The sequence below is a fragment of the Malurus melanocephalus genome, unplaced genomic scaffold (assembly GCF_030028575.1).
Source record: "Malurus melanocephalus ecotype Western Australia unplaced genomic scaffold, MMel_1.1 scaffold_31, whole genome shotgun sequence".
Classification (NCBI taxonomy): Eukaryota; Metazoa; Chordata; class Aves; order Passeriformes; family Maluridae; genus Malurus; species Malurus melanocephalus.
In genome coordinates, this window is record NW_026623263.1 from 3,223,808 (window position 1) to 3,250,234 (window position 26,427).

The following is a 26,427-nucleotide window of genomic DNA, read 5'->3' on the forward strand; positions in this document are numbered from 1 at the left end:
CATACATAACCTGTCATCTCCATCCATGTTTTCTCTTTCTATTTAAGCATCTGTCTCTTTCCAGTCTCTTATTCTCCTCATCTTTTGTAAGTTCAGAGGTACAAATACATGCGTATTCATTCGTTTTTTCACAGAAGTCTTGAAAAGTGGGTTAGATATCCTGTATCCAGGACACTAAGCTTGTCTTTGCCAAAATTGGAAACAAAACATTASAAGCTTCCTGTGGAAACCAGTTTTTTGATGCCTAGCTGCTGGGAGGTTGAGGTGGTTGAGTGTAGTGGGTGGTATCTCTGTATCTAGAGATGCACTTTCTAGTGTGTTACCAATGGTTCATATATGCCTGGAAATGACTGTTTCCCCATACTTTGATTTGGTGAATGAGAAAGCATTCAATTTGCATTTGTTCCCTTTTTTAATCTGAAAATTTGGGGGCTTATAGTGCTGTAAAGGTAAGGGAAGATCCACTGCACTTAAAGCCTTGCCATCTTTCTTTTTAGTAGTCTTTCCCAGGAAATTATTCCAATGCTGGCTCTCCTTCCCAACAAGCCTTTGATTACTTATCAAGATTTTTTTACTACAGAAGATACAAAAACTTCCTTTTCTGCTGCAGTTGATGTGCCGTTGACTCATTTCTTCTCTTTAGTGCTTTGTAGTAGAACTTGAGTTGGAGCAACACAAAACCTTTCTCTTTCCACAACTGCAGTAGCTATTAAACATGCATGGTAGAGTACAAAATAATGACAACGGAACTTGCTTGAATCAGCATCTGGTAAACAGCATTTCTCAATTTGGATTAATTGAAATTACACATGCAATCCCACGTTTTTTAATTATATTTACACATTCAGCTAATATTCTTACTAGTGTTCGTGCTTACATTTATAACTGTGAAGTGGTAGCTTAAGCTTGTTTATTTCCTGTATTATTATATACTACATTCTCAAAACAAATAAAAGGTCATGCTTGATATTAACTCAGAGTTAAAATTATGCAGTGTTTCTGATGCAAAGAGTGTTTTAATATAAAAAAAGGTTTGTTTAAAAGATGAAAAAAATTATTTTAGGCCTCAAATTTTTGTGCTTTACCCAGTTTAATGAATTTCAGGTCCATGTTCTCCTTTATATAGTCAAGAAAATCCAAAGGAGTATTTGAGCGAACAAATGCTGTGTGAATGACACTTACGAATGTGAAATGAAAATAGTTAGATGTCACAGATAGCTACTTCTTTGTCTTATAATCAGCTTTCCTTGTTGTGAGTTAGTGTTGCAGTGTCTTATTGACCATGAATGCAATATAATTTCTTGAGTTCTGTGAGTAGTTAGGCTCTATATGCAGTAGGATATTCAAAGTTGGGGCAGATTGTGTTGTAAATAAAGTGGTTAGTGCTTGTTCGCCTTATTTAATTCTAATAGAATAAAAATTATTAAAGCTGGTTTATTGCAATGCATGCAGTACTTATTCAGATTTTTTTTTTATTCTGAAGTACTGATTCTCCCTTACTGTCTTTGCAGTAATGACTCTTACCTTCTAACCTCTTCCAATTCTCTTTCTCAAGTTTACTGGTATAATTTCTTAAACTAATACCTCAGAGAATCCTTCCTGGTATCAAAAGTTGCCTGTAGTAAACCATGTAGTGCAAGTCTAGCTGAGAGAAAGATTTAGGAAAAATAAAAAAAAGATATCTGAAGTTGACCTAAAGTCTAAATTGGTATACTATAGATTCTTCATGTGTAATAACAATTACATTTTTTTATAAGGAAGGAATTCAAGTCCATATGCGGCTCAGGTACGATAAAACCATAGAATCAAAGCATTTAAAGCTCTGAACAAAATTTCTAGGGCCTTGTATTAAAATTACATTTCTCCATACCTGTCATGAACATTCATCTGTAATAAACATTCAGAAATTGAATACTATGATGCTTGATTTTTTTTTTCTCCTCCCTAATAGCAATGTGGATTTCGACTTGAATGTAAACAATGTTATAGGTATAAGAAATACATTCCTTCTGAGAACCTATGCATTCAGTAAGTTTTTATTGTATTTTCTTATTTCTTTAGACTTCATTTTTAAAATTTGTATTTTGATATTGATACGTTATGAAAAATTAGTTTAATACATTGTATTACTATATATATGTATTTAGCTACATTAAGTACCTTTAAGGTAAGTTGTTGCTCATTCTAAATATGTGGAGAAAACAGCTAGCTATATTTTTAATCTAATATTCAAAAGATAACAAATATTCTGGTCTGTATATGTACTACAAGGGCTACTTAATTTATTCTGTAGATTACAAGATCGTGATAGGAATGGTTATCTAGTGGTATCATTTTTGGTTTCTTTTTTTTCCTTACGGCCAATGACAGGATGCATGGCTGATAGCTAGCTATGTCTGTATGCTGTTGCAGAGTCTTTCCTGGGAAAATCCTAAATACTGCTTCAGTATTTATACAAATCGCAAATCAAAATTGGTTTGTGTCTACTCAGGAATTTGCATTTTAGGGTGAGATTGTGAAACAGCCTTCTGAAAGGAAAGTAATAAGAACAGCACTCTTAGTGGTTAATTAAGGTTTTCTAACTTAGCCTCACAATGTCATTTGGCAGATAAGTACCTAAAGGAGTGTGCCTCAAACTATTTCTTCTAGGGTATTTTCATTTTTTCCTTTACTGCCTTCTTCAGTTCTTGCATAAAGAAATCTCTTTCTATTTAGGATAGGCAATTACCAATAGAATCTCTCTTTACTGGTTCATTTTTACTGATATTTCACTCAGAGCAGTTTGTGTTCCATATTCATAGGAATAGGGGAGTCTACAACTTGTCCTGGATCACTTGGTTAACTGATTTCTTCACACATTTAGGAAGGTGTATGACTGGAAAAGAATTTCCTTCTAAGTTTAAAAATAATAGGATATGATCAGTGTCATTTATAACTGCGAGTGAACAGTCACTTCACGAAGTCCAACGTTGATGTATTTGTTTGTAGCTTCTGTCACAAATTGTTCTTACTTTTCTCAGAAATACACTGTGGGGCAGACAAGGCCAGATGGGAAAAGAACAGTGGAAGAGGTCCTAGTGTCTTACATTTTTACTTTTGTTCCGCTATGGTACTCAATTTTTTAAGGCCAGCAAAATTAAACTTTGTGTTTCCTGAAGAAAGCTAAATGTTATTTTCTTGAGGTCCAGGAGTGAGTTAGTAGTGAAAGGAGACTCGTAGTTGAAAATATTATCTTCTCAATGTTTTGGACCTTTGGAAATAGTCAAATGTGTCAAGCATATAGCTTGTCTAGTTTTTCTTGGACCAGAAAACTCAGTTGACATAAGGCAAACAAAACAAAATGTAACTTTTATTAAATTGTCTCTTCCCTTACTTTTGTAAGTCATATCAGCAAGAGTGAATAGTCTTATATGTATTATCCTTCTCACTTAAATATGTGGTTGAAGAGCTTCAACCTCCATGGGAAAAAAATTATTGAATTACCTTTAATGTGGAAAATGCATTTGCTTTCTTTTCCGTTAGAACAAATTAGATGCTCAGGTAAACAAGGGACTAATTATATTAGTGAACATGATAAAAAAGCTAAAACTCCAAATATGCTCTTCAGTCTGTTTAGAAGCTAGTCCTTCTGTTTTGGTGCGTAGGTGCTGTAGAAAACATCGAAGATGATGAGGCGAGGTGAAAGAGAATGTCCACAGAAAATGTAGGTAGACTMGGCAGAGTTAGAATGCAAAGTCTGTTCTGTTACTTTAGTAGTGTTTTTCTGAAGGAGGCATGTCTATGATTAAGTCTGCAACTTTTGCTAGATAGTTTTGAAGTAGTGAAAATGGGGCTTTTTAGCTTTGAGCAAATAACATTACTGAGCACTTTCTTGAGGGGTAGCTTGTATCAGGATATCAGACGAAGTTTGCTGGGCATATTGCGCACTTATTTTTTATACACTAATTCCAGGCACCAGCAGACAAAATTTAATATCTCAAAATAAGGTCAACTTAAAAACCATCTTTTCTACTGTGACACACACAAGATAGTTGTGTTTGAAACTGAAACCAGTTGGCAATTTTCTCTCATGGAAAAACCTTATTCCAATTAATGCATGTTCATATGGTGTCTGTACAGTACTTCTTTGGCATCTCACAGTTGGTGTACTAAGTTTTATTTTATAGTTTAACCACTGGTGAACGTAAGGAGTAAGGTGATTGGTTTTAAAGTGTTAGGTTGTTTCCAAAAGTCTACCAGATCTAGCAGGACATTCATTATGAGAAGAGTAGCACTTATATAGGCATGTGTGCTGAACCACTCTGTGAATGTATTGTGAGAAAATCATGTTTGATAGTTTCTCAGAATAACAGACAGCCCCTGCACTGGTGCAGTTGTAGGACACCTTTTGTCCTCATGTCCTGATATGCAAAATACAAAACTTTGTATAATGATGTGAGGTTAGAAAAGATACTCCAGAATGTATAAGCTTTTAAGGCCATTGTAAGGCACTTGACTAAACAGATGATATGCTTCTGTGTACCTGGAAATAATAAATTAAGTATGCTACAGAGTCTCGGGAGTTTGTGGTAAGTGATGGCTACCTACAACAGATCAATATCTTGATTAGAAAGCTATCTATTTGGCTACCTACAACAGATTAAGATCTTAATTGGAAAGCTATCCATTTTCACCAGAGATTCAGGAGATCGTATCTGGAATATTTATGACTTTCCTTACGAAATGCATGTCTATTGATTTAAAGAGATACTGTATCTAACATATCATCTACATAAAAAGCTATTGAGGATGAAGCAAATTTAAAATTTATGTTTGTAAGCAGGGGTTACTGCTCTCATGGTTATGCTGTCATGTAAACTTAAGAGTAAGCTGTGTCCTCCAACTATGAGAATTTTTTTCCCTGCCTTCCAAGTCTGTGTAGGCTAAATAAAAAAAATAGCTTAGTCCTAGCAGCAAGTTAATTCAGGGAAAATAGTACAATGAACTGGATAGACCTTAGAAGTAGAAAGTGACACTGCAAATTTCCTGATATACTTCTTGTTATGTGACTGTGGATCTTATTACTCAAAAGGTTGTTTTAAAATGCAAATAATTTGGTTTGATTTTTATTGGGTGGATAGTAGTTGTAGAATAAGTAAGTAAATTCTATAAAATGCCTGCAAAAGGTAACCTTAGATTTCAAAAATACCATGTTGATCAGGTAGGAGCAAATGTTGATTAATTACTGTTTAGCTAAATGTACTTTTTTTCAGATGTGTTTATTTTACTTGCAGTTGAGAATCGAGTTCGTCCATTAGTACTTGTGGTTAAGAAGTGGGCAAGTTTTCATGAGATAAATGATGCCAGTCGTGGCACTTTAAACAGCTATAGTCTTGTGTTGATGGTTTTGCACTATTTACAGAGTAAGTATTATTTTATATGTTGAAACTGTCTGTTTTAAGTTCGTATTTGTGTAGCTTTCCTCTTTAATAAAATAATCAGTAGTCATGTTCTATATTGAAATTTTTGAAGGTGAAGTGAGTTTACTCCATTTCCTTAGTGTTGCATTTGTCTTTAACAAGTGGACCTCTTCTCTAGAGGCAGTTACCAATTTCGAAAGTTTTGAAAGAAAATGTACCTGCAGGACACTGTGTAGCTATAAAATAAACTCAAGTTCTGATTCATAAAAATGCGTAAGGGCATTTGCTCTAGTCATCTGTGGCAGCTGCCACAGCTCTCTAGGGAAGGGGAAGAAAAGGTTCAAATAATCCTTTTCATGCAAAACTGTGATTAGTTAACTGCCCGGGGAAGGAAGACCAGCAGTCCACACACCAAAGAAGAGCCTTTTACCTGTTCTTCCTCAGCCTTGTTTGGAGTGGGAGAAAGCAAAAATAAAAAAGGGGCCTGAGGGGTGGCTCTGTATATGTATCTAGGTATCAGATTTTTAGGTTCTGATGTTTTATTCATGCAGATTTTAAACTTTTCTTCCCTTCTGTGTGCATGTGATGATCCTGAAAGTAGCTTGTGTCCTAGAACTCCCAATGATATTTTTGTTGATTATACTGTGGAGAAAAAAAAGAACACCTTTCTTTTGCAGTAGTGTCCCTGCCTTTACTAGGCGAATTTCTTTTCTRTTTCCATATTACTACACTCATGTGGATGTCTTTGGACCCAGGTTTAGTGTGGCTTGAGTTTATTTTGTAGATGCATCAGTATCTTGTGCATGAACTTTCTTCCAGATAATAGGTTTAACTGATTAATTAATACCGTAAGAAAAGGATGCACATAGGGCAAATGCTAGTGCTAAGTGGTAATTTTTCCCCTACCATCCATCCTCTTAGTAAAGCTTTGTAAAACATACACAACTAAATACCATACCTTGATTGTTTACATTCTCAGATTTTGTTGCCTTTTAATTTAATGTTGTAGAGAATGAAAATTATCCAAAATGTTGCAGAAATATGAGCCAATATTTCTAAACACCCACAAACAAAATTAAAATGGTTTGGAAGCAGCTGTGAAAATTTTCTTTGCAGTTCTAATAGTTAATGTATTCTACTCTTTGAAGATACCTGAAGCATATTCTAAGAACTGCACTGTTCTGATTCTTAGTCTCTATGGACAAAGGATTCTTTATCATCTCTTCATCTGTAAGACCTTGTTGAAGGGTGAACTAAGTCCCAAGTCCAAGATCTGTCTACTGAATTTATTTATTTTTTCCCTAGGCAGTGATGTAGAGCAATTTCTTAAACCATACTGAAGACATGATGTTAAAGCTTTAGTGTTAGGAATGTTCTGACAGTTCTGCAGCTGCTTGAGTGGGATGTAAATACTTTTGAATTTTGATCTATCTGTAGGACCACTTAATCTGGGTGATTGTTTTTCTCTAATTTATATTGTTCAATAGATGAACTCCCAATTCATGATTTTCACAAAAGTGACAGATACTTAGATAATTTATGTTTGTGTTTGTTAACACAAAGTCAATAAATCATTATACAGTATCATCAATGACGGCATAATCTTTATAACGTTTGCCATTTAGCAGACCTGCTAATACTATTAGACTATATTTATTGTTGTATTTTGTAGGAATTTTACTAGCAAGCCTACTAAATGTGTTGGGCATTTCTTCAGTAGATTAAATTTGGACATTCAGTATGTAACTTGGCAGCTGAAAAACGTGCTCTTGCAGTACCTATAGACTGCCCTTTTAGTACCTGCAGTTCAGGGACTCATATTAGATATAAAGAAAAAAAGATGAGTGAAGCTCTGATTTTTCATTTAGGGAATCTAGATGATTTTCCTATAGCAATCAATTAATATGAATTTCAGAAATGAAACTGTACCCAGCTGCTGTAGAATTTTTCATGCCTTTTACATGTAGTGTATATAGAGCTTGTATTTGCTGGATAAAGTTCCTGTAGTACTGTATAGTATGAAATATAGTAACAAAAATGTTTGCTGAATAAATTATTTTACAAAATACATGAATATGAAGTTCTTGATAAATGTTTCTAAGATAGATTTTCAATTGAACTCTTTGATTTGACGTAGTTGATATGATACTGTCTCCTGTAAATTACATGAATCACTGCAACTTTAAACTTTTTTTTTATAGCCTTACCTGAACCCATCCTTCCATCCCTCCAAAAAAACTACCCAGTAAGTGTTTCTTACSGATTTACTACGTCATATATGTGTGTGACCCTGGTTATCTAAATATATGAATCCTTAACCATCTCAAATAATTAAGGTGAATAGAGTCTGTTGGTTAGGTCATTGATATACTAAGTGTGAAAGAGATTATTTGCTGCTTTTGATAATTTAATGAAAATTTTGATATGTGTGAGAGGATTGCACAGAGTTAGAAGAAAGTGCTAATGAAAACCACTGTCCTGCTCTCTTTGCTGTTTCAGCTGTAACTTTCTGGTTCCTCTTTCTTAATGTGTTAAGTAGTGTTTTTTGATCCAACTCTGGTGCTTCAGAATTCCATGCCCTCCCACAGCTGTTGAGTTGCCTGAGATTTCTGTGAGCAGAAAGTGATACATGTTTACTAAGGAAACTTGAGAAATTACAATATTTGACTTCAGTCACTCAAGAAAACACTTTTTTTTGGGACTTTGCTAATATTTCCAGATCATACTATGTTAATTTCTGGAGAACTCAGTATGCTTTGATCGCTCTGGAATTAGGAGTGTTATTAGTAAGATTTAATTCAACAAAAATTATCTAGAAGAACTGCCTTCCTAAATATTCACCTGTGCACAAAAACAGTATTGCTGAATAGTTTTATGCTGTAATTTATTTATAGAATTTCCTTGTTTCCTTCCTCCTTATYTTTTTTCTCATGTGTCACTTCTAAAATTTTTCTTTCTTCATAGTTGATAKAGTTTGGTGTTCCTGTCTGTATATGGGGTTTTTTTTAATTGGTTGCTGACAATTGTGCTGAGCTAGTATAAGAAAGCCATTCCGTCTTTTACGTGTATTTCGTGTAATGCTGAAATGGGAATATTTAATGACACTGTACATCAGGGAGAAAATACTGTGGTGTCAGCCATTTTGGGTAATTAGGATAATCAAGATGCAGAAGAAAGCGTTGAGCAATAATTCACTACAGTTTTATTTCTGTGTTGTAAATCTGCTTAGGGATAGCTGTGCTATATTTTTATGGTCTTTATATGTTCCTCTGATTTTTAATGGTATTCTATATCTTCTAGTTCCTTCATTGGGAGTGCTGAAAAGCATTTGAAGCTATCTTTCATTTCTTGTACACTTAGCTTTGTCTCATAGGTTTTTGAATTGCTGAATTTGCTAACTGCTTTTCCTTAAAGGTCATGTGCTCTAGTATCCTGATTTTTGTGTAGCATGTTACTCAGAGAATAAGAACTGGCAAATTTTGACTCCTCTATGTTTATAATCCAGACATTTATACTCGTAGTGTTTGAACTGCATGAAGGCCTTCAGAACACTACACAAATGCTAATGCCTTAAATCATTAAAGCAAGCATATATAAAATCATAAGCTGAAAAATCTATTGAATTTGTACTAAATGCAAAGTCTTGTCTTGTGTTCTGTGAAAATGCTAAGTCACCTCCAGGTGAGCACTTCTGTAAGAGTTGCACTTTTGCCCTGTTCTGATACAGATAATATTTGGCTTTGTTGTTCTTGTTAGTTATCTTACATTTGGATAACGAACTAAGTATTCTAGGATTGTTAACAAATTTAAAGTAATATTTAATACATGCTCACTATAAAACCAAATTGCAAATGTAATGTTGATCTACTCTCTCTGTTAGGCATATAGTTAAATGTTTAAAAATTGTGAAACTTAAAATCTCTGAATACTTATGTTTTAAAAGAATTTAAAATGATAAAATGCAGCAAATTATTTTCGTCTTGTGGCTTGCATTAATAATTAAAAAGCACAGGCAAATGTCAGTATCAAAAGAAACCATATGTTTTCTTGTGGTTATAGCTGGTCAGAGTTGTGTCTCTATACTAAAACTACACAATCATACTGCATCTTCCCTATACACACCTACCTACAGTTCTTCAAAATCAAATCTGCAGCCTGAAAATATTCTGTGATCTGGAGGAAAAGCTTGTTTTATATTGTTGGTGCCATATAGGAGAGACATGCTTAAATTGAGGAGGAGACAAAAGACAGATTCTGCATCTCAGTATATCCCTGCTGCAAATACGAAGGGTGAGAAGTCCTGGAAAGCCACCAGATTTGCCCACTTTAGCATTCTATTGCCATRGAGAAGTTTGTAGCTGGCGCCCAGCTGATGTGTTTTGCACCCACTAGTTTAGAGGGAATGTCAGGCCACATCATATGTGAGGCCTCATTCTGCAGCTTTCCTTGCCTCCTAGCCAGATAAGGTAGATGACAATAGCCCACAAAGTGCGTTCATCAGTTTTGAAGTCTATATAGTACATTCCTTCAAGTCAGGATTCATGGATTAGCTCTAGAGAATCTGTGGTAGATTAAGCCATYATGGCTGGTGGACATTGAGGTCACTGGCCTCAAAAGGAAACTTGTGACTGACTCTCCACTGTTCAAGCAGTCTGGTGTACTAGCTTAAATCAGCATGGAATTGACTTTCCATGAGTGCTCTGGATGGTGACCTTGAAGGACACTAGCATGAGCACATTTTTGTTTGTGCTTCCTCAGCGTCATGTCTTGCTAAGGGTGGGGCAGTAGGTGGAATGGTGCTCAACATGGGAGTCAGTCCTTGTAAGGACATTGTTTGCTTCATTCTAAGTTGCATTTTAAGAAAGTATGAACCGGAGTTAAATACTCATTTATTGGACTGGAGAGAAAGGTACTTTATGTCTGTGACTATACAAAAATGTCAAGACACTATGCTGACATTACCACTAAATTTTTTTGAACTAGAAAGCTTGTCCATTCAGAATAAACTTACTATACTCAGGTTATTAAAACTGAAATTTTATTTTGATGTACACTTGTGTTCCTCTTCAGTGTGTAAGATGGAATGAGCATACTTAAGAGCATTATGTAACTTGAACATGAAGAATGTTACTGGATACTATTGTTTATTGAGAAATCAGCCAATCAAGGTAAATATTAGAGATCAAGCAAAAAAGGAAAAAGACTTTGGAGTACCATTTTCTGGGATATCTTAAGATAATGGATACTTCATTTATATTTGTTTCTCAATCAGATCCTGAATCTACTTTCTGTCTGTTAAGATGGATTGAGGTAAAAACACAGGGTGTGAAATAGGGACTAGTTTTAATAGAAGCTGAATCTTCTAGAGCAAGTTATGAAAATAAAGCCTACTTTGAAGGATGCTTTGTAATTCCATTCTTTTAACAACGTCACTTACATGCAGAATCTGTAAGCTGTTTTGTTTGTCAAGTTTTTCCCTAAGTCCCGCTAGCAGGAAGGAAAATCTGTTATCCTTGTTTTACAACAGATGGATGGAGATGAGTTGAAGCTAGTGGATTATCATGGCTTGTCTGTGGCAAAGCAGAAAATAAAGAGTCTAGGTATCCTGTAACTGATCTGACCTCTTGTTCACTGGACACTGAGTGATTGCTTTATTAAGAAATTACCTTAAATTGCATTGTTCGTTATAGGTTTATGGAATATTGGTGTATCTTGACAGAAGTTTTCATTGGATCTTCCAACTGCTCAATTTGAAGTAGTAATTAATTTGGTTATACATGTAGAACTTTCTAATATGGTAATAGCAACTTCTTACATAACAAATTCTCTGTTTCAGAGAGATGAGATACTGGGTTTTGTCTTGTATGTTGTTATCACCAACTCACAGTGCTTAAAAAAATCAGTCTACTAACAGTATCAGAGACATGTGATTAATATGTTGTTTTAGTTACTGCTAATAAATCTAACTTTCCTCCAGAAAAGTAATATCCATTATGCCTTCTATTTTGCAATACTTAGTTGTCTTTTTAAGAGCAACTTTCATAGTGATATAACCACTAAACTAAGTAGAAATGAGAATTCTTTGTATGTGTCTCTTAAATTAGGTGATTGGGGATTTTAATGGTTATCTGCAATAGACTGGATCTTGTGTTTTCACTAGAGCATATGTCTAGAACAATATGTGTGTATGTTTTTGAAAGCAAAAGCCTTTCTGAGTTAGGAAAACTTTGATTTGTCTGACATCTTATTGCCTGCTGGTAAAAAAATAGGTTATTTATTTTTAGGAAAAAAAATAAAGTCTAACTTTTTAGCTGATGAGGRTATTAGTCTCACTGTGGTTGTAGGGTTTTCTTGATGTTGAGAATTTCTCAGGCATGAAAAAAAACCATCTTGTTCTCTTCTAATGCCTCCAAACATTTACTTACTAGTCTTAGTAGACATCTGTTGTAGGAATTTCATTGCACTTTGGTTTTGTATTTTTTGGAGGTTCAGTGGCCCTTTTTCTTCTTCCTTTTCCCTCCTCCTTTGTGCTATTCTAAATTCAGTTGCTGTGACTCTTCTGTAGCTTTCTGTGGAAGTGGGCAAGAAGTGACTTTTACTGTAGTACTTTTCTGAGTAACTTTAGGGTAAAAACTGTATATACTGTATGGCACAGGAACAACACCTCCCTTTCTGGATCTTTGTCTACCACATGCCTTCTTTTTATGTCATGTCTTTCCATTGTTTTGGTGTCTTCTGATGAACTATTAAGCTGTTAAATKCTGATCTCTGCTAACAAAAATGATATTGTGTATGTAGCATTATATCATATGAGATCAGCTTTTGACATTCTTTGTCTCTAGAGAAGAATGGCTTTTTTTCCCTAAAAGATGTTGTACAAGGTTCCAGGAAGTTTTTGCTGGGGCTGGCAGAAGAGGATGGGAGTCTCGAACTTTGTAGTCCTACTGGTTTGATCACTAACAGTACTTTTCTCAGAGGAAGCACTGCCAGCTGTAGACATGAAAATAGTATTACACTGTGTAGTGCTTCTAGTGCAATTCTAGTACTATAAAGTTTGAATCACACCTGATATTACTCTTAAAATTAACAAGTGAATGGGTGGAGAGGGGAAAGGAGATACAGTAATGAGTTAATAGTTTCCTAAATTTACATAAATGTGTTTCTTTATGTGAGCTACAGTTTGCTCCTGTATATCTTGAGTTCATTTTCAGTAAAATACATAACATTAATGTAAAATCGTGTTAAAACAAGGTATTAGCAAGTTATAAAAATTGTTTTCCTAGGAAGAGAAGGTGTGTTTTCTTCTCTGTACCACAGTCTATAAGCAGTATCTAAAGGATGCAGTGGACATTGAAACAGCAAGTCAGTTCTAAATCCATGTTTATTTAGTGTTGTATAGATTCCTTTTTAAGCTGGCAATAGGCCCTTCTTTTCATAGCAAACCTGACTTTTTCGTATTCCCATCATACCCACCCTCTTCCCCTCTSCAGAAAAGTATACTTGAGCTGAAGTGCAGCATTCTGTGTGTTCAGGTGTTTTGTATAAATTCACAGTAATGATTTTTTTTTTTTTAAATTCTTGGCTAGAGGAAGTCTAGCCTGCAGTCTTTATGTCATTATGTGGGAGGATGCTGGTTCATTTTATAGCCAGTGGGTTTCATGTGCAATTTTTAACTGTATGCTGTGGGAGAAAGGTTAAGCCTTCCCTTTGGATTGTCTCTGTACTTCAGTTCAGGTATGGGAAATTGCCAGTAGGTGCACTGATTTTTCCTACCATATCTCAGCTGAACTGCAGTCAACTCAGTGCAGGCCACCTTACTCAGCTTCTCTGCTCTTGTGGTTTTAGATGCCAGTCCAATTCAAAGATTCTTCCATGTTAAAATTCCTTAGTAAGCAGAAGTCAAGGGATGGTCCCACATGCTCCTGTGCGAGATGATTCTGCCTGAATTCAGGGGGAGTAACTAGTATTCAACAGAGCAGGAGAAAAATAGTCCTTGGCTTGTAAGTTGTCCTTGAACTTCTAATAAGCAAGTGATAGGCAGCTTTCTTATTGTGAAGAATACATGCATCTAGGTTAAGGCGCCCTGTGTATATACATATATATATATATATATATATATATAAACTGATTTTATTTTGACAGGAATGTTTCGATCCTACTATGCAGTTGCATCTTGTTCATCAAGCTCCACGTACCATTCCTCCTTACATCTCAAAAAATGGATCAAGCCTTGGAGATTTGCTACTAGGCTTCTTCAAATATTATGCCACAGAATTTGAGTAAGTAATGAGCTCATCTTAGTGGTTTAGAAGCTATGGAACTTTGATTCCTTCTCTTCAACATAGCAACACTTTATAGCCCTCGGAGAAAAAGAAAAGCAGCATTGCACAATTTGTAGCTGAGAGAGAGGAAATGAGTGAAAAGACGAAATGACAACAGGAATGCTGGTAAAGTACCTGATATTCTCTGCTTAGCTAGGCATTCTTTCCTGTAAAATAGCTGCCAAAATTTAGAGAGCTTTGTCCTTTAAAAATTGATGGATCTCGTTACATTGCACTATTCTATACTGCCTATCCATGTTTGAGAAACATCTGTTCTTAGTTGTCATTTAAGGTATCAATTGTGATATTAATTATTTGGACCCTAATGATTGTGCTTGTCTTTTGTCACCCTGAAACAATGGAGGTTACTGGCCAGGTAGCTCCTTATTTTGATCAGAATATATCTCTGCAGGCCTCACCTAGTGAAGAATTCTCCCATGTATAGTTTTTTCACTCACATTATTGGTGTGCTAGAATCTGAGTTTAATTTTGGCATGTGGTCTTCCTTGTATACGAGGAGGAGAAGCTAAAATTGTGAGGGCATCTGAGAAAACCTAAAGTTATAACTGTCTTTCCAAATTGTCAATCATGTTTTTCTGAAATCCTTAGGAAAAATGATTGTACGTATAAAATATCAGATGGTTGTATCTCAGCTTAAAGATTTCTAAGTAACTTAGTTCTGAGGCAGTTGGTTCATGTATGTTATTGTTCTGTGCATGTGTATCATCTCCATTTCTTGGAAGGAGAACAAAACATACAATTGGATACTCACAGTTTTTGAGGTGTTCATATTTTACTTAATAGGAGAAGTGAAAGATCATAAAATCATCTGAACATTTCTGGAGTGTATATCACATGTGAAACATATAAACTAAATCCATATGGCCTGCAGTAATTCATGAACCAACTGCATTTTGTGCATTCTTAAGCCTGACTGAGATACTTTCAGATAAGAGATTTCCTTTCAATGACCTCTGCAGATCAGAGAATGGTCTTTTGTCTGAAATATTTCTCCTGAGTACATGTCTTTTCAGCTGACAAAGTGATGTTTGCTAAAGAGGCAAATGACAAGACACTGCTGGAGGATAACCTCCAGATTCTTAATTTATGTTGGATACTACATGAAGGTTTTACTACTTGACTGTACAACAAGCTGTTAAATTTCTCATAAATAAAAGTAAATACTTCTTTCACAAAGGAAGAATTTTCTGGTTTGCCTGTGCAAAGTAGTGGAGATAATCTTGTCCAGTTGCWTGAAAAATACCTAGTTTGACTTTTGTGCATTTGGGTGCTCGTGAGTATAGTCAAGACCAGATTTCTGCCAAAGTTGGTGACTGGTCCAGAAAGACCTCATTTTTTTTCTGCTGTTAGACAGAATATGCTAAGACATATGCAGACCAAAAATTCTGCAAGGTCAGTATTTGAACTGATGGCAATCCCTGAATACTATTTTTGTGATGATTATAAATCAGGAAAAAAAATCACCTAAATTTATTCACAGATGCACAGAGGAGCTTCTGGGTGAAGAAAGCTTGAAAAAGTAGATAGTGAAGGTAGACAGTTGCTGATGTCAAGAAAAGGAAATGTTTCAAAGAAAAACCAAATTAAAAAAATACCTTGTTCTTCTAGTGTTCAGTGTCTGTTAAGTATTTAAACATTTTACTGGTGATATTCTTTTTAAGAAAAGAAAGAAAAAATTCCAGTAAAAATAGCCATTGGAATTCCTGTGTTGAAAATGCTACTACATAGCTGAGAAGTCTTTTGAGGAAATACGCACTTAATGCAGCAACCTATATTATTTTTAACTCTTTCTGCTACAGAAATAAATTTAGTCAGGTGTACTGTTTATCTGTTTAGCCCTGACAGCTATAAGTCCTGTTAGAAAGGAATAGGGTTGGGAATAGGATCTTGAAGATAGTAAAATTCCATATAGTTTCATTGACTGGAGAAGACAAATTAGTGCACCATAGGGAGGACCATGAACTTGGTGCTTAAAATGTTCTGTGTGTGTATGATAGCCAGCCAGTGAAAGCAAAAGTAGCATCATGCTAGCCCCATGATCTTTCGCTTTGAAGGTGCTTATGGAAACATCAGTACAAATGAGAATGAGGGTAAGAATTAAATACACTGAATCACACAGTCATAGAAAATGCCGAATTGGAAGGAACCCATCAAGATCATTGAAGACCAGCTCCTGRCCCTGCGCAATATCATCTCCCAAGAGTCACCATGTACCTGAAGCATTGTTCGAACACTTCTCGAACTGTTGTCAGACTGGTTTTGTGACCACTTCCCTGGGAGCCTGTTCCAGTGTCCAACCACCCTCTGGGTGAAAAATTATTTCCTAATATCCTGACCCAGCTTCAGGTGGTCCTGTCAGTAGTCATGAGAATGAAGGGATCAGTGCCTACACCTCCTCTTCTCCTCACAAGGAAGTTGTAAYTGCAGTGAGATCTCCCCTCAGCCTCCTCTTCCCCAGGCTGARCAGAACAAGTGACCTCAGCTTCACCTCAAGACTGTTCATGATCCATGTCTTTGGACACTCCAATAATTCTATGTCCATCTATTGTGGCACCCAAAACTGTCCCCAGCACTTGAGGTGAGGCCTCCCCAGACCAGAGCAGAGCGGGACAATCCCCTCCCTTGCCCGGCTGGTGATGCTGTGCCTGATCCCCCCAGGACACGGGTGGCCCTCCTGGCTGCCAGGGCACTGCTGATTCATGTCCAGCTTGCAAATACRCACAACACAGGGCTCTCTTAGTTCAGCCTTTCATGGAAGAGCTAATGTTTTACTCCAGAGTAGGCTGAATATTTTCTTTGGTATAATCAGTAATTTTTAAGTGTTTGTTTTCTCTGTGAAACTTTGATTAGTGTCTTTATGCATCCAAATTTTGAGATTCTATTTCAGACGCTGTGACTGTTAAATTAGGCTATATAATCTATACCAAGCCACTGAATTTTTGCTATTGGTCTGTAATGGGTTTGATGAAGATTACCACAGAGCATGTGACTTCCATTTTTGTAAAWGTGATTTTTATAGGCTCCTGTCTGTGGAGTAGGATGCACTGCCAGCTTTGATACACAGGGACTGTTTTGCTAAATGAACTGCATGCAATCAGGAATGATCAGATCATATGTAAAGATGGTAATTTTGAACAGAATGCTCATTGAAGACACCTGCCTAGAATGTTTAACTGCTGATTGATTTTACAAATTATGGTCAGAAAGTTAAGAGAAGATGGAGATACAAAGTTCTAAACTTCTCCTTCACTCTAGCAAAGGCCATTAGATATTTCAGTTAAAATCTGTGGTTCATTTTAGTTGATGGAGGACAGGATGGGCCAAAAGAGTACAACAAAGGAAGAAATAGGAGCTTTGCATCCTGTGCAGTCATGCATAAGTCTTCATGCTGTATTTATTTTCCCTTATGCTTTTAAACAGTTTTATTTATTTAGACTGTAAGATGTTTCAGAAAATTGTTTATTGCCATACATTAATACAGTGTCCCTTCCACAGTGCTATTCTGGGGTTTTCAGTGTGTCCATAAGAAGTCGTTGGTATTCTACTTCATGCCTGTCCCCAAAGAAATGTGGTTTCGAAATTGCTGTATCCATTGCAATAATACACCATATATGGCAAAACTTGTTATGCTTTTTTTGTTGTCTAATTATTTTGCCCTAAGAGTTCAAGTCTGTGTACTGCTTCTTATGATACATCTGGCTATGATTATGACTTGATTTTAACTTTAACTATTTAAAACTATCTGCTGGTAATGCAGTGAATTCTATCAAGTAAGAAACTGCAGATGTTCTCCAAAGCAAGTATTTGGAAACTGGTCAATGTTTACCAGCCCCTCTGAAGGAGGTGTCTGATTTCATTTCTGCAGCTTTGAGTGAAGGGAGCAGGTTTTCACTTGGCACTCTCCTTACAAACTGAGACCTTGAAGCAAGGCATTGCTTCCCTGAATTTATTGCTAGGGAACCTAGAGCTTGTACTTTGTGATTGCTTCCCTTAAATTTACTATTGCTAGTTAAGTAGCAGTTGTTTGAGATCATTCACTGATTTTTTTTGGTGGACGTGGTAAAAGCTTGGTTACATCAGGTAATAAAGGGATCATTTTTTATACTATGTTAAATGAAATATTTGCAACTTTTACCCATCCAAGTGCATTTATGCAGGTGGCTTTGATTTTTAAGAATGCTCTGGAAAAGATAAGCGTTTTATTCTGTTTGTACTATAGTCATAGCTGGAAATGCCTAGTCTCTTTCTTTCAAATACTTGCCTTCTCCAAGAAGATAACATACCTAATGCAGTCAGTGACAACAAAAATAATGGATAATTGAAATTGCTGTTTAAATGGCATTGTTAACTTATGGATTGAAAATATGTGTGGGGAGAATACCTGCTTTGTGTTTGCAACAATGAAGTATTATATGCAAGCGAAAGTGGTTAAAATTGATGCACAATAATTTGCTATTTGTGATTAATTTCTAAATCTGTACGATTATGGTCCCAAGAGAGTATCGTGAGGCTATCAGATTAAGTAGTTGTTTTCAAATTTTAATAAAAGGTTCTTTAAACAGCAAGAAATACCACTTTTTTGATGCTCTTTGTTTAATGCAACTGTATTATAATTGCATTTATTTTTTGCTGAGGGGTCAAGTATAGCCTGGGAAAAAAAGGAATTCAAKAGAAGAATTACTGTTTCAAGTGAAACCGGTCCTAGTTATTGCCTGGTTAAACCAAATAYAGATCAAATACTTCGTTGCATGACATTCTTTTCTTTTTATTTCACTTTCACTGGCCTGGATCTTTAATTTTTAAATAATCTTTTAGAAAAAGCAAACTGTGAGCTTCTGCTCACAACCAGTGTTCTTGAGCTGCAGTTAAGCCTTGTTTGAAGCTCTAAGCACAGGGGTTTTGGACTTTGTCTTTCTGTGTGYGTTTGAGGTTTTTTGAGCAATTAATCTGAATTAAGCCTGTGTTGATAGATTTTATTAAAAGACATGATAGGAAAGTATTTGATGCTTCATTAGAATTCATTTCTAATTCTTGCAAAGGTAGTCCACTATGGGAACTAATAAGAGGAAAGATAATGGGTAAGAATGGAAGCTTTAATTTACATTGAATGTTAGAAATTATAAAAATTTTTACTAATTTTCTAAAGAATATACAATGAGAAATCTAAATATACACGCTGAAGTATCCTAAATCTCTTCATGTGCTGTGTCCTGCATTTGTTTGAAATAAGTCCTAGTCTTATTTTTTAAATGAGCACATTATGTGGAAGTATTTTTTTCAGACAACTGACTTCCACACGTGACTGTAATTGTGAGTTGTATTCAAGATAATTTGTAGAATTACAATCACAGATTTTTAGCTGTCTTTTGATCGGTGACTTAATGGAATTATAACAGTGGATCTGTGGTCTTGGGAGGACAGAGTACTTCCAAATTTAACTGATGAATTACAGACTTGATATCTACAGATTTACTGCAGGCAGTTGATGTACCCAGCCTAGCTCCACTGTCAGGGGCACATAAGACCAGTACAGCTGGTAGTACATTGCCCAGCTATTTCTAAGCCTCATTTAGTCAGAACATATGATGGTGTACTGGTGATCCAGCTGTTTCACTGATGTGGTTTGGTTTACAGAATCATCAAGATTAGAAGAGACCTTTAAAATCACCTAATCCGACTCCCAATGCAGTACCACCATAACCATCCTTTCAACATATTCCCATATTCCATTTCCAGAGATGATGATTCCATCACTTCCCTAGGCAGCTTGTTCCAATGCCTATGCACTCATTCAGTGAAAAAGCTTTTACAAGTATCTAATCTGAACAGTGCAGTTTAGGGCCATTTCTTCTTTTTCATGAGGCTTTGCAGAAGAGATCAGCCCCCTGGCTATAACCTTCTTGCAGTTGTAGAGAGGGATGAGGTCCTCCCTGACCGTCCTTTTCTCAAGATTAAAAAACCCCATTTCCATCAGCTGCTCTTCACAGGACATGTGTTCTAGACTCTTCCCCAGCTCCATTCCCCAGCTTCCTTCTTCGGACAAAGTTCAGCACCTTGATGTGTTTCTTGTAATTAGGGGCTGAAAACTGAACACAGGACTCAAGCTGTGGCTTTACCAGTGCTGAGTACACGGGGACAATCCCTGCCCTGGCCCTGCTGGCCACACCATTGCTGATCCAGGCCAGGATGCCATTGGGCCACCTGGGCACACCCTGGCTCATGTTCAGCCGCTGTCACCAGCACCCCCAGGTCCTTTTCCTGTGGGCAGCTTTCCAGCCACTCTGCCCCAGCCTGTGGCACTGCCTGGGGTTGTTGTGACCCCAGGGCAGGACCTGGCCCTGGYYCTTGTTGAACCTCAYACCMTTGGCCTTGGCCCATGATCCAGCCTGGCCAGATCCCTCTGCAGAGCCTTCCTGCCCTCCAGCAGATCAGCTCCCACCCAGCTCGGTGTCACCCACAAACTGACTGAGGGTGCACTCGATCCCCTTGTCCAGGTCACTGATGGAGKCATTAAACAGAACTGCCCCCAGTACTGAGCCCTGGGGAACAGCACTGGTGAGTGCCCACCAGCTGCATGGAACTCCACTCAKCACCACTCTGGRCCCAGCCATCCGGGCAGTTTTTACCTGGTGAAAAATGCGCCTGTCCAAACCATCAGCTGCCAGTTCTCCAGGAGAATGCTGTGGGAGATGGTTTCAAACTTATCTGTCCATGCAGACTACATCCACAGCCCTTCCCTAATCCACTGTATCATAGAAGGAGATTTGGTTGTTCATTCAGGATCTGCCTCTCACAAACCCCTGCTGGCTGGGCCCAGTCCCCTAACTTCCCTGTATGTGGCATGTGATGACACTCAGGATGAGCTGCTCTCTTTTCGTTAAGAGCAGCTGAAAGGTGTCTGTGTAGATAAGAACATAAAACTGAAAGTGTTTTTTTGGCTTCCATTACATTTGTAATATTGTTACGCCATCTCTATATGTCATAGAGATGGTGATACATCATAAAGACTGCCTGTCATCTGGCTGGTGTTCTTGTTTAAATGTAGTAGTTCCCTGGTTTTGTTATTGTAAAGCTGCCTGAAAAAAGTGGTAGAGAGATACTGTACTTGCAGATCTAAAATGCAACATGTATAAAGTATTGGAACTTTCTAGTAATAGGTTACTTGCACCAGGAAGGCCTGTAAGCTACTTACTTCTATATATCTTAATGCTATTGAGTATTTTTTTGAATACTGCATGCAATATGTGACTTGTTTGCACTTTCCTTTTCTTCCCACAGAAAATTCTGAAAGATTGAATCTGAAATTTCTTTTGAACTTAGAAATAGATGTACGTGTCCATGAAAATATAGTTTGACGTTGTTAGTTGAAAAAATTATTCTGTTGTGAATATATGTTACTCATGCATACCTCATGGTCTGTTTCTGAGGTACTTTTTGTAATTCTTACTGGAAAATCTTTCTGCTTCCTACTTACGGTGTTAAACTAAATTCCTCATTATCATAAAATACTCTGTTATCCAGGCTTATGACATAGTGATTTTACAGTTTTTTTTAATGTGAACTGATACTGTGAATTTAGAACTAAGAATTAATTTTTTTTTTAAATTCTTTTCTTTAGTTGGAGCCAGCAGATGATTTCAGTTCGTGAGGCCAAGGCTATTCCAAGACCTGATGGTATTGAATGGAGAAACAAATTTATTTGTGTAGAAGGTAAAATACAATACTGCATTATAATTTTTAACTGTTAAAGCATTAAATACATAAATCTATCCATTAGACTTTGCCTTCATTATGTTTTGAGAAATATATTGCATGTGTGCATTATGTAGAGAAAAAAGCTTAACCAATGTAAGTAGTTTGGATACAGTCCCCTCATGAACATTTGAGAAGGAAGCTTTAAGTTCTATAGTCATTAAAAATAGTACTCCTGACCTTTTCTTCAAGAGCACTCATTGCCCTGTTACTTTTGGAACGAGGATTAGGACTTTGCTAAGGAATGGCCTTAGTGTGTGTTTTTCTGCTCTGTAAAAATAGTTGTCAGTTTTGCCAAGTGTGAACTTCTGAAAAAAACACAGCAGGTGCATACTCCTATTACTCTCAAAGAATATTTTTTGTTCTAGAAATGCTCTGGCACTGTAATCCTAGCAGTAACCAGGTTATGTGTGTGTTGATCCCCTTGTGAGTGCTACTTTTGGCTGGCTTGTGAACATAGACTTTGTGCAGAGACTATGTGATGCCCTCCAGAACTGAAGGGTAAGCCAGGGCTAAATGGGAGTTGCAGGTCTCAGCTGTCTCAGTACAGAACTGGGCAGGAGCATTGCACAAGCAAACTGATTCGTGTGGTAGTGACATCTTTCAGCTGCCATGGGGAAGGTATATGGAGCAGATCAGCAGGTAAGCGTACACAGGAGATGAAGCTTGCACTAAGGGAGAGGCAAGATGATAGAGCAAGAGAAAGATGGAGAYGTTAGGAGAATGAAAAGTAGGGAAGGGACTGAGAGTTGCTGTGTAGCTGGAAACAGTTGTCATATGAAGGGAAAGGTGGCCTGGACCCTGGCAGCAAGTTAATGGAGGCTGCTAGGAGAAGGTTATCAGGATGAAACAGGAATAAAATTTGAACAGGAGACAAATGTATGGGAAAAGTTGTAAGACACTGGGAAGATTTTGCTAGGGGAGGAGCGGAATAAGGCAGAAGTCCTGTGGCTGGACAGATATTCTTCAAGATTGCTGTGGTTTAGGTTTGGGGTATGTATGTAATTGCCTGCATTTGTGCTGCTTTGTGCAGGGCATCAGCTTCAATCAACTTCATATTCTGGTGAAGTTGGTTATTTTATGGCCCAGAGCTCACCAACTTGGCCATAATCATATGAATGTCAGTGTGAAGGCACATATTGGGATTCCTATCCTTTATTTGACTCTTTGGAGAAAAATCAACATTGTAGGGGAAGAAGAACACATTGAAATATAGTTGCATTGTACTCTGTCGTCTTAGAGTTGAGAATTGTGAGAATTACAGTATCTGCACAGCTGAAATCATTCGGGATAGGGTAGTGAGGCATTGCCAAGGCTCTGGTCTGAATGTGGGAGATGGCAATGCTGGGCAGCTATGTTTGCTGCTGTCACRTGATGCTGATCCACCGTGTTGCAGAGGGTTGTGTTTCAAGCTCTCAAGTATTTAATGGCATTTCAAAGTAGTTGAATAGTTCTGCCAGGCTGGAAAATGGAATAAACATCAACATACAAGATAGATACTCTGGATTTTGTATGGTCTTTAATGGTCTTAATTACATTCAACTTTCTCTTAATGCATATTCATTCCATTTCCTATTTAAAAAGGTATAATTATCTGTATAGGTGACATATTTGATTCCTTCCTTGGTTCAAGGCTTAGAGGGTTTAGCCTCACATACCAAGTTTTTACTTCTAATTTGGGAGAGAAAAAGAAAATTTCTTGAAAAACAAGCATTAACTAAAAAAGGAAAATTAACTCATGTTTATAACAGGTGTTAAGCTGAATTAGGTTAATGAAGTATGTAGATAAACTTCTGTGTACTTTGAGAAGACTTCAAAAGATGCTAAACATGCCAATCTGTTTTCCAAGTCTTTATCAAATTTTCCTGTTCACAGAACAGAACTTCAGTAATTGATATTATTGCCTGTATTTTTAAATATCTAAAATATTTGTTGATAGATGACACAAATATGTGCCTGCAAGTTCCCACAATTCTGCATGTTGTACTGTATTTAGACTGGCTCAAGAAAAATCATGGGTTTTTTTAAATGTTGTTGACCTTAAGGCTGATTCTTGCCTGTATTTCTGCTGTTAGAGAAATACATATAGTATAGATGCTCTTTTAGACAGTTTTAAATAGGCTTTTACCATGATGGGGATACAGAGATACAGGCAACCCTGCTTTTAGATAATATTTTGAACATTACTTGTCGGAAGCTCTAAATTGCTAGCGCCTCTTCTAGTTTCAGTTTAAATCTTATCTATAGCAAATATTATAATATATTCTCCTGTTGAAAAAGGTACAGTGAAGAAAAGCTAGAAATGTGACAGTTTTATGAGATAATTGTATTGATAATCATTTAAGGAAATCAAATCAGAAGCCATCTAAGCTGCACCTGATTCATGCTTGTAGGTTCAGTTCTTTCAGRTACACGTTAAACATAATTCAAAAAAGAGTTCCTTGGGGCTTGGTTGGTAACAGTTCCTAAAGTTGTGTGATTTCTTATATTTTCATTTAGAAAAATGATATCATTCATGGGGAATGATAAATGATTAGTCTTTASCTCAAGCATCAGCATTAAAGCTCTGTTCCTTTTTTCTTTTAATAATCTCATCTCTCTGTGTKAACAAAATAACTTAAAATGAACACTTGCTGTCTTGATGGTTAAGTGGTGTAAAGAGTAGCTGATTGTAAAATTATTCTTGCTTGGTTCATGGAAGCAGTTTGTCTTTTGACAGTAAATATGCAGGAAGATTAAAGGGAAGATGTGAGTCAGCTTTTGTGACCAGAGTGCCTTTTTTCCACAGATGGTTCAGAAGATTGTACCATTCTGTCCTYAGTGCTTTAAAATATAGATATATGCAGATTCAACATAATGGTCCTAGCATTAAAAAAGCAGTTACCATCACATTTATGATACACAAATYAAATGCTCTACCTGTTCATACAGTGAGTGACACAGAATTCTTAATTGTACTAGATCACTCTCTCAAATAATTGCATTGACATTAGAGCACCGTGTACATTCTTGATTTCCAGTTTTTGTTCTAAACTAAAAGTATAATGCATTCTGAAATAAATCTGCCTGTAAATGTCCACTGAAAACTTGTCAGTTTAGAGAGAATCCTTTTAGAAAATGCCAAATACAACATTTATTGCATGAAAAAGTTGCTTTGTGAATTAAAATAGCTAGCAGAAATAAAAACTTAATGGCAGGGAGYGTATTCTGAATTTGAAATTCCAGTCTCCATAAAGGCACAAGCCCTTCAGGTGTCTGTTTAATGTTTTATTTTACTGTATATCCATATCTGAATAAAAGTAATTCATAACCAACTAGACAAAAAAAATCTACCAAATAACAATCTAACAAATACTTCTGTGGTTCTGTGGCCCTTAAGGACTTGCATACATTCTGCCAGTGTGAAATATACAATGTTACTAAAGCAATTCTCTAAGGCAGAAAAGACTATAAAATCTGCTTTATAGCACACTGTAATGCATAGTCCCTGCATTATAATTTTTASTATCAATTGCTTTAATGTTGGCAACATTGTCAGTAGCAAGAAGTACCTTTTTAATCTTGTAATTTAAAAAGTTCTGAACTTTTAATTATGTTAAGAAAAACGGGGAAACAACACATAAATTTGTAGTCAGTTAGAAAGTAGAACTCCCAAATGGTTAATTTCTGAACAAATATTGCAAAATAGTTAGGAAGTGCTAAAATATATTTTACAGCAGTTGGTATATCTTATATAAAGTTATAGTAAATATTTTGCTATATTCTCAGTAGTTCACTAAGAAATTGTCCAGTGAGATGAATCTCAAGGGAATAGTTCCAGGAGTCTCATGTGTAATAAATTTCAAAATATTTTAATATGCAAAATCATACTCTATGTTATTAGAGACTRTTGAGCTGTAGCTAATAATTACTGATGCATAAACTCAGCACAATCATAGTATGCTTCAACAGATAATAACCTGAGTTTATTGTGAATTACATATTATTAGAGCATTCCTAGAACCACAGAATGGTTTAGGTTGGAAGGGACCTTAAGAATCATCTCTTTCCAGCTCCCCTGCCATGGATATAGATAAGGACATCTTTTACTAGACCAGATTGCTCAGATCCCCATCCAGCCAGACCTTGAGTACTTCCACAGCTGTGGASCAGCCACAGCTTCTCTGAGCAACTTCTTCCAGTGCCTCACCTCCCTCACAATGAAAAATTTCTTCCTAATGTCTARTCTAAGGTTGACCAATTTAGTTTAAAGCCATTCCCTCATGTCCTATCATTACATACTCTTGTGAAAAGTTCCTCTCCAGCACTCTTGTAGGCCCCTTTTAAGAAYTGGAAGGGGCTATTAGTTCTCCCTGAAAGCCTTCGCTCCRGATTGAACAACCCCAGTTCTCTCAGTCTGTTCTCTTAAGAGAGGTGCTTCAGCCCTCTGACCATTTTTGTCACCTTCTATGGATCTGTACCAGCAGTTCCATGTCCTTCCTGTGCAGGGTCCCCAGAGCWGGATGCAGCCCTGCAGGTGGGGTCTSAGCAGAGCAGAGCAGAGGGGCACAATCYCCTCCCTGGCCCTGCTGCCCACKCTGCTCTGGATGCAGCCCAGGACACGTTTGRCTCTCTGGGCTGGGAGTGCTCATGGCTGGGTCATGTCCAGCCTCTCACCCATCAACTCCTCCAAGYTCTTCCCCGCAGGGCTGCTCTCAGTGACTTCTCCCAGTCTGTAATTGTGTCTGGGATTGCCCCAGCCCAGGTGCAGCACCTTGCACTTGCACTTGTTAAACTTAGTGAGATTCTCACAGGCCCACTTCTCAAGATTGTCCAGGTGCCTCTGGATGTCATCCTCTCCTATAGTGTTAACTGAGCTTTGTGTCATGCAAACTCTGGAGAATTCAGGGCTCCATTCAGGGATTCAGAGAGTTCAGAGTTTGTGACTTTTCTGT

General features: G+C 36.8%; 1 protein-coding gene across 3 annotated transcripts in view; it reads left to right on the forward strand.

Annotated features, from left to right (window-relative positions):
- The window catches only part of TENT2 (terminal nucleotidyltransferase 2), a 46,526-nt gene that overhangs the window by 13,539 nt on the left and 6,560 nt on the right, over positions 1 to 26,427 (forward strand). For all 3 annotated transcript variants that reach the window (XM_057363865.1, XM_057363863.1, XM_057363864.1), the window contains exons 9-13: positions 1,952 to 2,028; positions 5,274 to 5,402; positions 7,601 to 7,644; positions 13,542 to 13,678; positions 21,360 to 21,451. In XM_057363865.1, coding sequence (XP_057219848.1) covers positions 1,952 to 2,028; positions 5,274 to 5,402; positions 7,601 to 7,644; positions 13,542 to 13,678; positions 21,360 to 21,451 — 479 coding nt within the window. The remainder of the gene's footprint in view (positions 1 to 1,951; positions 2,029 to 5,273; positions 5,403 to 7,600; positions 7,645 to 13,541; positions 13,679 to 21,359; positions 21,452 to 26,427) is intronic.